Here is a 12,579-nt window from a genome sequence, read left to right as displayed (position 1 = left end):
TGAAGTTCCAGAGGAGGCAGACCCAGCCCTCACATTGCTGTGTCCTGTTCACACATTACGTGTTTACCTGGACTGCACACATAGCTTCATATGCTCAGAGCAGCACTTTGCCTGCTTTGGAGGTCAGCAGAAGGGAAAGGCTGTTTCCAAACAGAGGATAGTGGATGCCATCACCATGCTATGCCCCCTCAGAGTGAGGGCTCACTCTACTCAGGGTGTTGCTTCCTCCTGGGTGTTGGCACACGGCACCTCTCTGACAGACATCTGCAGAGCTGCGGGTTGGGCGATACCTAATAAATACATTTGCGAGATTCTACAATCTCGGAGTGGATCCGGTTTCTACCTGTGTGCTGGGTACAAACAGGTAATGTGCAGGAAGCCTGGCTTGGTGTCTCGCTTGTAGCGGCATTTCCCCCTAGCAGGGGCGATACGAGCACCTACTTGCTCTTCAGAAGAGTTCCCCACTTGACAAACCCTGAATCAAGTTCCTCCAGCATCCTTCAGCAGTCAGACGCGACGAATGGTGTCTGATGCCAGGCCCAGTACTTGTGTGCATGCCTGGCCAGTCAGCCCTGGTACTGGGCTAGATGCCCATATGTTGTGATTCCCCCTCGGTAATCACGTATGTGTATTGTTTCTCTGTCACCAAACTCATGTCTTTCCCTGAGCAGATCCGCTCTGCCCATCTCTGTATCGGTGGTAACTCCTCCATGGCTATGCAGGACCTACCACAGAGATCTTCCATATGTGACCCCACAAGTCAGTTTTGTATGTGTGTCCACCACACGTAACCTCCCTTTCGGCAGAGTGTGGTCTCCATAGCGTCCCTCTCCATTAGAATAGGCACACTTTCCCAGCGTTAACAACACTGGTCATGGCATCCCGTTGGTATGGAGGACTGTTTTCCTTAGGGCTTACGTGGGGCGCTGGGGAGGTACGACTGTGTAGAGGGCAGTTGCCAAAAGTGCACGCAACAGCTTGCCAGCATCTGTGTCTCCAACACTCATAACACTTTCCATAGGGACCCTGATACATCAGTATTGATGTAACGTCAAACATGACTGACTGAAGGGGATCGTCTAAGTTACTAATGTAACCCCCGTTCCCTGAAGGAGGGAACAGAGATGTTACGTCCCTCCTGTCACAGCCCTCAACAACCGCTGAATAGTCAGGACCCCTGTCTCGGCTCCTCAGCAAAACATAAATGAAGTGAGTAATGCCGGTCATATTTATACCCGCATGTCCGGGTAGGTGTGACTCGGCATGCAAATCTCACTGGCCAATGTTCCTTGGCTTGTTAAGTTATCACTTAAAGGTGATTGGACTCCCAGGTGAGACAGTAGCATGGGAGTTTCGACATAACATCTACATTCCCTCCTTCAGGGAAAGGGGTTACGTTAGTAATATAGACGTTCTTCAATGGCACCACTGTGAAAACCCCCTTTTAGGACCTTTATTTTTAAGAGTATGCTATGCAATTCCAATTTCAAATAACTATGAAGGTCAGCGGAAATTTGACTTTTAATTCAGTCTTTGAATCAGTTCTTGCTATTTTTAAGATTTATATGGTTTTAATGAGCAAAGTTTTTGGTTGAGGGATGACTCTTAAAGGATTGGTTGTCATGATCAGTCCGATCATTATACCCAAAAAGTGAAAGTCAGCATTTAGAGAGGGAGGAGGAAGAAGGAGGAATACTTCAGAAAGAGAATGAGTGATCTGAGTCAGTCTGGCCAGTACAATCTTCACACACCTGAAGTCATGCAGACATGATTCTCAAACTAGGGAAAGTGTGTAGTTTATTACATTGTAGAAGAGAATTTCATACTTCTGTATAACTTCAACTCAAAATCGCTAAAGAACATCAAATACTGCTGTTGATATAATGAAATAGTGAGTCTGTGAGTTGAGCTTGAGGACTTGCTGCACTGTTTCAACTGCACCTCTTCTTAAAACTTTATCATTTAACAATTGTTATGTGAAGTATTCTAATATAAATATAATTGATCAAGTCCAAGGCTAACATTTATTTTCACATAGTCATGGCAATGCGAAATCCCTCAGCAAGGATTGTTCGGGTATCAGTATTCTCACACGACTAACAGGGCTACAAAAACTGCAAACCTCAATGAACAGAAAATAGAATCAGCTCATATAATACCGGAGTCCCAAAGGTTGATGATGATGATAAAGTTTACATTTTTATATTAGTGCCTCACGCAAATGGATGCAGATATGTATGCATCATATTTTAAAAACCATTAAATGAACACCCATGTATTGGACAAGACAGATAAATGTGTAAAAAAAAAAATGTTGATAATTTGTGTAACATTTTTGTACTTTGCACAGAAGCTCTGATGAAAATAGTTCCCCAATTGAGTAGTTTTACAGGAACTGAATGATTTGGCAGAATCAGAGAGATTAAACTGTATATGTTACCCAAGATGGACAACATGAATGATTATTCATTTTTTTATTTTTTATTATTTTTATTTTTTTTGTATTTTAAAGAGACAGGGACAGCGCACAATAAACATTAACCTCAAAGGGAGAGATGCATTGTACCGGGTTTTAGCTCAAGAGCTACAACACACACTTTTTGACACACACCTACCAGCCAAATAAATCTATCAAACTAAAGGTGCTTAGTAAACCTCTGTCTGCGTGTGTCATGTGATGTGATGTGATGAAACAGTGGGATGGACGGTCCACTCCCACGTTTAGAGGTGGATACAGTGTTGCTATAAATAGCCGGATCATTTTATCACTGATCATATCGTCAGTTTTAGTGAATTGACTCTCAGGTTGGGAACAATGTATGCAAAAGGAGTCATCATCCTTCTCTGCGTCCTAGGTGAGTAATGTAATGATTTCATTCACAAAAACAACTGATATTAGGATGTTGCTAATTTGTCACATGAGGATCTGCAACATATATTGATACTCTGCAACAGTCTAATTTGGTTCATAATGAAGAGTTTCATTGTTTCAGTAATTCACATTCAAGTTCTGTTTTTGTCCAGCAAAACAACATTAAACCTCATTGACTTTCATTGTATGGGCAAAACAACAAGTTAATGTGTTTCATGATAAACTTTAATCCTTGTTTTTCCTTCTTGACAAACAGTGACCATTTCTGATGGAGCAAATTACGTGAGTAAATAAAGACTGTAGAATTGCTTCCCTCCAGGTGCAAATAACTCAAGGTTTTTTTCTTTTTATGTGACCAGCCTAAATGCAGGTACCCGCCTAACATGTGCCCAAAGATATATCAGCCCGTGTGTGGAACCGATGGGATAACATATGACAATGAATGCCTTCTGTGTGCTGCGAACATGTGAGTTTAAACATGCATGCATTTTCAAATAAAGTACTGTAGGTTTAAAAAAAAATGTTTAGAGTCTGTCACTTTTAATTTTAATCTTCAATTTAATCTCACTCTTTTTTAGGGCATCAAAGAAAAAAATCCAAATCAAGAAAGAAGGCCCATGTTAAATACACATCTGCAGGAGTGACACAGGAATGGCACCATAATTCAGCTTGACAGACCTTTAGTCAGCTACTCATGTCTCATTCATCATGACCTGAATGTGTAACGATTTAATCCATAAATAAATGTTGCATATTGAAGCTGTTCTTCTTGCTGTTTATCAATTCTTGGAAAGACAAAATGATAAAATAGGTGAAGATTTACTTTCCCAGGTGAAAAAGTACACTTCTATAATGTAAAATCTTCTTTAGTACTTCTTAAGATAATCTTAAGAACATGTGTACTTAACTGCTATTTTGAGACACTATGGGTTCAAATGTACTATAAGTGATATCTAAATAAATTTTTTAAATACAGAGATAGTATATTAAAAGCACATTTTAGTTCATATTTCATAGTGTCTCAAAATAGCACAGTTGAGTACACTTAGATGTTCTTAAAATTATCTTAAAAAATAATTTTTAGTATATTAAGTACAAAATTAGTGCACAAAAATAGAGCACTTTAAGTACATTATAGAAATATTTTTTTTTCCACCTGGGTTGAAGGAGGCACCCAAACCATCTAGACAGCAGAATATCATAAAGGGTGTGTGCGCTTTTGACACCCTGTTAGATTAATTGTCAGATTGACTATCTGCAGCCTCAAATCTATCAGTCATCAGTTGGAAACAGGCGCCTCGGGAGTGTGATCAAGCAGACACTGAGACAGTACCATAGTACCATAACATCCTCAAGTTTAAGGAAGAAGGGTCATACTTATACACAAGATAAAGCAGAATCATTCAGATGTCCAGGCCATCCAATCATAGTACTCAAAGATCAACCCCTACCATATATGTTTACCACAAAATTTTGGGTTTTTTCTTATTTCACAGATGTTAGCAATCCTCCTGAAATCTTTTTCCAGAACCAGAACTTAAAATTGGACCAGCCGCTCTAAGCGGGTGTCGAATCCGGGCCTGTCCGCATCTAACAAGGAGGCTAAAGACTGCAGTCTCTAGTGTCAGTCGCTAGAGCACCTCTTGAGTTCAGCGGAGTGAGGTTACATGCACCATGTCCATATAGTGGACTTCAGTGACCTCCAAACAGTTGAAGGCAGGGACATGGGAACTATATTGGGGGGGGGGGGGGTTGGTTAGTGTAGGCCTATAGTAGGCTGTGTTATGTATCCTGATTGACTTTATGATTAGTTAAATCTGTTTTGCACATGCACCGCCACAGAGTTAACCATTTCAGACAGTACAGGACAGCCTCTGTCTCGTTCACTTCACGTCTGTGGGCGTTACGCACAGCTCATTGTGGCCCAGGCACGGCGCCAGGATTCCAGTTTTGGATGGGCCAGACCAATTGTGGGTGGGCCTTAAATTACAAATGTTAAATTAAAAAAAAAAAAAAACGTTATCCAATCACTGCTTAACCTAATAAAAAAATATTGACTAATATAGCCTACTGTTATATTATCTGTGCGTATACATAATATAGATTTTAATAGCTTGATGCTCTTTAAATATTTTGTTGCATTGTTAAAAGTTTCGGTGCATAGGACAGACCTATCCGCGATCACTCTCCATGGTTCTGACCAAAGAAGAGCGCTTTCCATTACACATGAAATGCATTATACCTGGGCTGCGTTTCACCATAACATTGTCTCTTAGCGCGCTACGAAGACTCTTAAGGTATAACTTAACTAAAGGTATACTACCACTAAAGGTATATCATTGCTAGGCATCTTCAGGGCTATCATCCACTCGCGAGGCATAGGCGCTGAAAGGCAGAGGCGCTGGCGCCCTCCTAGCAACGGCGTTGTTTTTGGTAAAACATGATTTTGACGACTTCATTAAGTTTTGTTTTATAGAAAACTCTTTTTAAAAGATATTCGTTTTGTATAAATTGTATCTTAATTTTGATCAATGTTTTATCAATCAATTGCCCGTATTTAATAAATAAGAAGCAAATATATAGCAGACAATGTAATAACCTTAGTGTAATTGACGGAATTACAAAAAAATATTTTGCTACCTAAAAGTTAAAGATTTTTTGTGTCACGCATGCATGCATGTCTATTTCCTTCATATTAAATATAAAACTGTCCAATGTCTGGACTCCTTTATTAATGGAGTATATAAACAGACGTTTCAATATATTGGTATTAAATGCATTTTCTGTGAATTTATATTTCAAGTTTTTACTGCAAATGTCGAAATGCGCGCTCTTTGGTCCATCAGTGCTTGAGTCACTGATCACTATTAGCTATGGCATGAAATATCTGATATTCCGACTGTCAAATACATGCAAGTGGAAGTGTATTGTTGTTTAAACACCTTTATAACGATCGCGTTAGTTGAGCTGTATGCGCGATATAATTTTATGACACAAAATTTTGAAATGTAGGCTTAAATCAAACACATTTTAATTCAGATTCTGTATATATATATATATATATATATATATATATATATATATATATATATAAACGGTAAACAAAAACAACGAAAAAAAACAGCTGGCTGACCCCTATAGGGGTGGGGAAAAGGGGTGTAATTTTGACCTTCAACCATCTGAAGGCCATTGAGGTCCACTATAAGGAGAAAAATCCTGGAATGTTTTCATCAAAAACCTTCATTTCTTTTCGACTGAAGAAAGACATGAACATCTTGGATGACATGGGGGTGAGAAAATTATCAAGAAATTTTTATTTGAAAGTGAACTAATCCTTTAAGCTCCCCTCTTAGGGTATCAGGTGTCCATCTCTGCTTAATGCAGGCAGCATCTGAGGAGGCCTTTTACTCCTCAGACTTTTATACTACATTTTGGGAAATTCTAACTTCATATTACTCATCAATTGATCAATGCCTTGTATGATCCAATCTGCCTTTTGTAGGCGTATCTGTTTCTATATCTCATGATTAATCCGCCGGATGTTCTTCCTCTGTTGCCTATGCTGTTGTCTTCTTCTAGCACTCTTCCTCTTCTTCACTGAAGTCTTCGTCTGGATCACCTCCGCTTGAGGTTGCAACGTGCTCTCTTCATCCTTATTGTTAACCTTTGTGGTTGGTTACAAACATCAAACTCAAAAACCTAACTTTCACAACTGTTGCTTAGTCATCTTATCTTATAACACACAAAGGAAGTATTGCAGTTACTTAATTTCATAATCATTCAAGCACATATGACCTTAACATTTTAAAGCAAGCAAATAACTACATTGAAACAGGTAAATATCAGTATCAATATCAATATCCAAAACAACATGAAGGTTGAGATAGAGGGGTACGTGACCAGGAAGTGTTCCTGCATAAAGCAGAAGAAACCCACTGCACACTTCCGAGCGCGTATACCTCCACTTGGAGTCGAGCCGAGGAGGATCAAATAATGCAGTAAAACAGTAAAATATTATTACAATTTTTAAAAACTGTTAAAATGTAATTTATTCCTGTGATGCAAAGCTGAATTTTCAGCATCATTACTCCAGTCTTCAGTGTCACATGATCCTTCAGAAATCATTCTAATATGCTGATTTGCTGCTCAAGAAACATGTATTATTATCAGTTGAAAACAGCTGGGCTGCTTCATATTTTTGTTGGGAAATCTTACTGACCCCAAACTTTTAGTGTACATGAAAAAAAGAGAAATACAGGCAACCAAAAGACTTTAAAGTCCTTTAATCGTGTGCTTTATTTGATGTCAATAAACTCCCATTTCCTGTTTCGTTCAGGTACAGTTTTATTTCCTCCCATGTTTTGATGTTGCTGTAAAAGTTCTGCACACATAAGGTAATGAAAGCGTTTCATGTCAAACATTATTTTTTCATTCATGCTACATTGTCTTTAATGCATAGTTCAGAGATGGACTCAAAACAATATTCAGTTCTCCTCAAGCATCACCACAACACGATCCGCAGCGTGGAGCTCACGTCGGTAGTCATATCATACATGATCCGATTGTAAATCTACAGCCTAGCTGAGACTCCACATGTATTTCCATGAGACCCTGATCCATAGAAAGCTCTTTCCTGAGTATGGCTGCCAAAGGTGTACAATAAAAATGGATTTCATGTCCTTTACGGTCACCCCGCCTGTCGTATTGCTCAAAGTACGTAGTACAAATGTGAGTCAGGTTATTCCCCATGTACAAACAACTTTCTGACGAGCACAACTCCCAGGCCTGGCGAAGCGTAATATCTCTACTGTAGTGATCTGCGAATCTCTCATGCCTTCAAGGATGTAGTCTAGCTGTTAATAACTAATATTTATTATTCACTTTCACCACATATCAAATGTTTCAACTAAAAGCAGAACTAACCTAAAATGCTGACGTTTCCTGACTGAAACCCAATGACTGGAACAAATTTTTGTTTAAAATATTGGCAAATCATTTTAAGTAATTGTTGCATTGTGAAAAAGTAACACTTAGCAAACAATTTGCACAGAAATTCCTTTTGCTCATATTCCATGAATTTATGCACACATTTGAACAAATTTCTGTGTAAATCATTCAAAGAAGCACATTGATTTATGAATAAATGTACAAAGAAACATTCAAAATTCATTCCAAACAAATTTCTGTGCAAATAATTCATAACATCACTTGGATTTATGAAGAAATGCACACAGAATTACATTCAAAATTCATTCTGAACAAATTTCTGTGTAAATAATTCCTAAAATTTACTTGGATTAATTAAGAAATGTACACAGAATTACATTCAAAATTAGTTCTGAACAGATTTTGGTGTAAATAATTAATAAAATCAATTGAATTTACGAATAAATGTGCACAAAATTCGTTCGGAACAAATTTCTGTGTAAATAATTCATAACATCACTTGGATTTATGAAGAAATATACACAGAATTACATTCAAAACTAGTTCTGAACAGATTTCTGTGTAACTAATTAATAAAATCAATTGAATTTGCAAAGAAATGTGCACAAAAACATTCAAAATTCGTTCTGAACAAATTTCTGTGTAAATAATTACTAAAATTGACTTGGATTTATTAAGAAACCTACACAGAATTACATTCAAAATTTGTTCTGAACAAATTTTGGTGTAAATAATTAATAAAATCAATTGAATTTACGAATAAATGTGCACAAAAACATTCAAAATTCGTTCGGAACAAATTTCTGTGTAAATAATTCATAACATCACTTGGATTTATGAAGAAATGCACATAGAATTACATTCAAAATTCGTTCTGAACAAATTTCTGTGTAAATAATTCATAAAATCAATTGAATTTATGAAGAAATGTGCACAAAAACATTCAAAATTTGTTCTGAACAAATTTCTGTGTAAATAATTCTTAAAATTTACTTGGATTTATTAAGAAATATACACAGAATTACATTCAAAATTCGTTCTGAACAAATTTCTGTGTAAATCATTCATAAAATCACTTTGATTTATGAGAAAATGTACACAGAAACATTCAAAGTTCATTCTGAACAAATTCCTGTGTACAGTAAATCATTCAGAAAATCAGTTCAATTTACAAAGAAATGCATACAGAAACATTCAAAATTCATTAAAATTAGGCAATAACGAAACAATACACTAACACAAAGTTGCTGAAACTGATTCATTGTTAATGTAATGTGATAATCTCCCTTAGTTATGAAAAAATCATTATAATTCCAAACACCATTATAAAACACCAAACGTCCTTTTTATGTCCCAAATCTGTGTTCATAAATTATAGATGATCTCCTTAAAGTCCCAAAGGAGAAAAGCTATTACTGCTGTGTACGTCCCTCTTCATACTTTGTTGTACATGAGAAAAATGGTTGATATCCCTTCGTTTTTGAAATGATCCGTATGTATTCCTGAGAAAGGTAGTGAATAATGATGCGTTTAGTTGATTGTACAAATTAAATAAGGCAAATAGAGATTGTCCCATAATTCACAGCGCCTCCTATAGGGCTTTGGTTCTGCTTCCTGCAAAACCGTTTTTGTCCTTTTCAGAATTCACAAAGACGTTAAAAATCAAGCCGAAGTCTAAAGTAGGTTCAGCATTTCCTCTCGTTATGTCCGCCCTCATGTCGCATGCACTCCCAATGGTCAAAGTCGTATTCAAAGTGGCGCATGCCTGGAAGCCCTGAAATTCATCACTTGTCAAGCCCTTTAAAACACTAGCGAGTGGGTGAAAACCACACATCATAACCGCTAATGTTTCATCAGTTAGCATGAAGAACAACGGTTCTCCGGTTCAATCCGACCGAAGCTCAATTCCTGCTTTGTGCTTCTCAGGGTTAGTTTGGAGTTACTCCGAAGGTCACCGTCCTCATCTTCACTCGCTCTTCTCTCTGGTCCATTTGATCATGGTTTCTGGAGAGCGGTAGAGGAAGATGAGCTTGGCGTAGAGGTCTTCCTCCAGGTCCAGTTCGCCTGTCTCTCGGACCAGGAAGATGTCGGTGCAGAGCTTGAGGATTCGGTTCACGTTGGGCAGCTCTTCGAACATGATGGTGTGCGAGATCCCGCTGAAGAACTCTCGCACGAACTTTCCGATAACCAGAACCACCGACATGTACAGACCCATGATCCTGTGCACACGCAGATTATGTTTAACTCAACACAAAGCACATGAATTACATACAGTTTAATAATCGTGTTCATTTGGTTCAGATGTGCAACATATCTGTTATATAGTGATTTTATTTTCATCGCATTGGTCAATTTTGTTTAATTGTTGAACTTATGTCATAATGTAGTGCCAATTTATATGGCAAAAATGACATTCAAATAGTGAATACTAATCACAAAAAAATGAGACTTATGTCTAAAGAAACGTTGAAATGTCAGGTTGTAAATCGTTTGTCAAATCGAAAACAAATATTCTCTGTTTATGTAATCTGAATGAAAAGAGAGACATGTTAGACGTCTGTGAGTCAGCTCATTATCCACTAATTCGGCCACGCCCACAGAGCGCACAGATTCTGAGGCAATACATGTATACATTGTCGCAATCGTGTATTTATTATCTTCAAAATAGTTTATCTGCATGTTATAGTTATGGTTAGCGATCTCTGGACGCCTCTGTTAGTTCCTGGAATGTCACATGGTATGCCTGTTCTTCTAACAAGTCATTTATGGACTAAATGTGCACAGAGCGCCCTCCCTGTTAGTACTGTGAATTTTATCTGTAACCGACCATGACAAGCATGTCTTTAGAGTGCAACAGTCGGGTTCTGGAAGTAAAAACTCCAATCATTTTCGCCATTGGGAAAATTATTATTATAAGGGGTTTATGTAAAGATTGTTTTAAAGGATTAGTTCACTTTCAAATGAAATTTTCCTGATAATTTACTCACCCCCATGTCATCCAAGATGTTCATGTCCTTCTTTCTTCAGTCGAAAAGAAATTAAGGTTTTTGATGAAAACATTCCAGGATTTTTCTCCTTATAGTGGACTTCAATGGGCACCAAACAGTTGAAGGTCAAAATTACAGTTTCAGTCCAGCTTAAAAGGGCTTTAAACAATACCAGACAAGGAATAAGGGTCTTATCTAGAAAAAACATCACTGCTGTCTATACTGCTGGAATTCTAATGGAGGAGAAGAAGAGAGCTAGTTCAAGATGAGCATTTATGGTTAAAAATGTATAAAACTTTATTTTTTTTTTTAGAAAATGAGTGATGGTTTCTCTAGATAAGACTGTTATTCCTCGTCTGGGATCGTTTAAAGCCCTTTGAAGCTGCACTGAAACTGTAATTTTGACCTTCAACCTGTTTGGAGGCCATTGAAGTCCACTATAAGGAGAATAATCCTGGAATGTTTTCATCAAAAACCTTCATTTCTTTTCGACTGAAGAAAGAAGGACATGAACATCTTGGATGACATGGGGGTGAGTAAATTATCAGGAAATTTGAAAGTGAACTAATCCTTTAAGTTCAATTTAAGTTAACTGATTTATGTATATTTCTCTAACTTATATATATTACTCTAGCTGTTCGCAATGCTTCATAGGATTGTAGTTCTTTCCCTCCCAAAGCTGTTAAATACACAGTATTGTACCTTTGTCTTTTTGTCAGATTTTCATAAACTTTTTTGCATCAAATCAAAGTTTGTACCTCGTAGCTGATTGTCTTGGTTCATGGCTTATAACTCTTTAATCAAGACTTTTTTAAAAATTCCAATGGAAAAAATTTATGAAAAAATACTTCTGGAACCAGCGTTGCTGAAAAAAGGGTGCGGGAACTGTTGCACTTTATTGTGTGGTTTCTATTGAGAAGAAAATCCACCTCCACATAACTATGTATGTATCTTCTAATGTTCTGATTGGCCACACAGTTTTTTCCCAATAGGGAAGGCAGAAAAATAACCTGTGACTGTGTCACGTCACGATTCTCACTTACCCATAACCAGCCAGAAAGCCTAGACTGGGTGGACTGACTTGGTCACTGAAGATGTAGATCTCCAGACCAGATTCGTTTTTATTCGTGAATGAAGTTAACAGCCCTCGTTCTGTCTGATTCACAATCCACCACTCCTGAACACCCTCCAAGCTGTTTTTGCTGTTCTTATGTAAAGAGACATTGATGTCCATGTAACGTTTCTCTTAGGGAGGAAGAGTGAAGAGAAAGAGGCATGTTGACGGCTGTAGAAAAGCATAGCAATGTAGCAAAAGCATGGATAATGATGGATACCTTGTGCACTACCGTGGTAAAGCTGGTCAATAGGCTTGGCATTAGAGTCGCTTGGTGCTCTGATGTATCTTGGAAAAATATTTTTGATGAGCCTTAAAAAAACATTAAAATTTATCATTCAGCTAAGGAGAAAAGTGTAAAGAAAAATATACAGACTGTGATTATTTCATATTATCATTTAGAAGCTTAAACTCACACTGGAACTTCTTCAGTCGTTGTATTGTCATCATCTCTGAGTTGTTCCTTTAGTTTATCTGTGGTTTCTTTATCCAGGTCAATGGAGTGTTTTCCTGTCGCAAATTCAGCTTTGGCACCTAAACTGAGGTTCCTAATGGACAAATCCAGAAATACACACAGAAATGAATAAACTGAATACCTCAGTCTTTGTCATATGCATTATATCTCATCAGAGTTATTATCGTTAAGTAAAACTTAAAAT

The 12,579-nt window shown here is 37.4% G+C and overlaps 1 protein-coding gene across 8 annotated transcripts in view; it reads right to left on the bottom strand.

Moving 5' to 3' along the window:
* Positions 1-7,135: 7,135 nt before the first annotated feature.
* LOC125250405 (piezo-type mechanosensitive ion channel component 2) overlaps positions 7,136-12,579 on the bottom strand; it is a 131,918-nt gene continuing 126,474 nt past the window's right edge. For all 8 annotated transcript variants that reach the window (XM_048162970.1, XM_048162965.1, XM_048162964.1 and 5 more), the window contains 4 exons: positions 12,337-12,468; positions 12,141-12,232; positions 11,850-12,051; positions 7,136-10,038 (listed from right to left, as the gene is read on the bottom strand). In XM_048162970.1, the coding sequence (XP_048018927.1) occupies positions 9,786-10,038; positions 11,850-12,051; positions 12,141-12,232; positions 12,337-12,468 (679 nt within the window). In that variant the 3' untranslated portion in view covers positions 7,136-9,785. The remainder of the gene's footprint in view (positions 10,039-11,849; positions 12,052-12,140; positions 12,233-12,336; positions 12,469-12,579) is intronic.

The sequence above is a fragment of the Megalobrama amblycephala genome, linkage group LG17 (assembly GCF_018812025.1).
Source record: "Megalobrama amblycephala isolate DHTTF-2021 linkage group LG17, ASM1881202v1, whole genome shotgun sequence".
Lineage (NCBI taxonomy): Eukaryota > Metazoa > Chordata > Actinopteri > Cypriniformes > Xenocyprididae > Megalobrama > Megalobrama amblycephala.
Note: the sequence above shows the minus strand (reverse complement) of the source record. Positions and strands in the feature narration are given on the sequence as shown.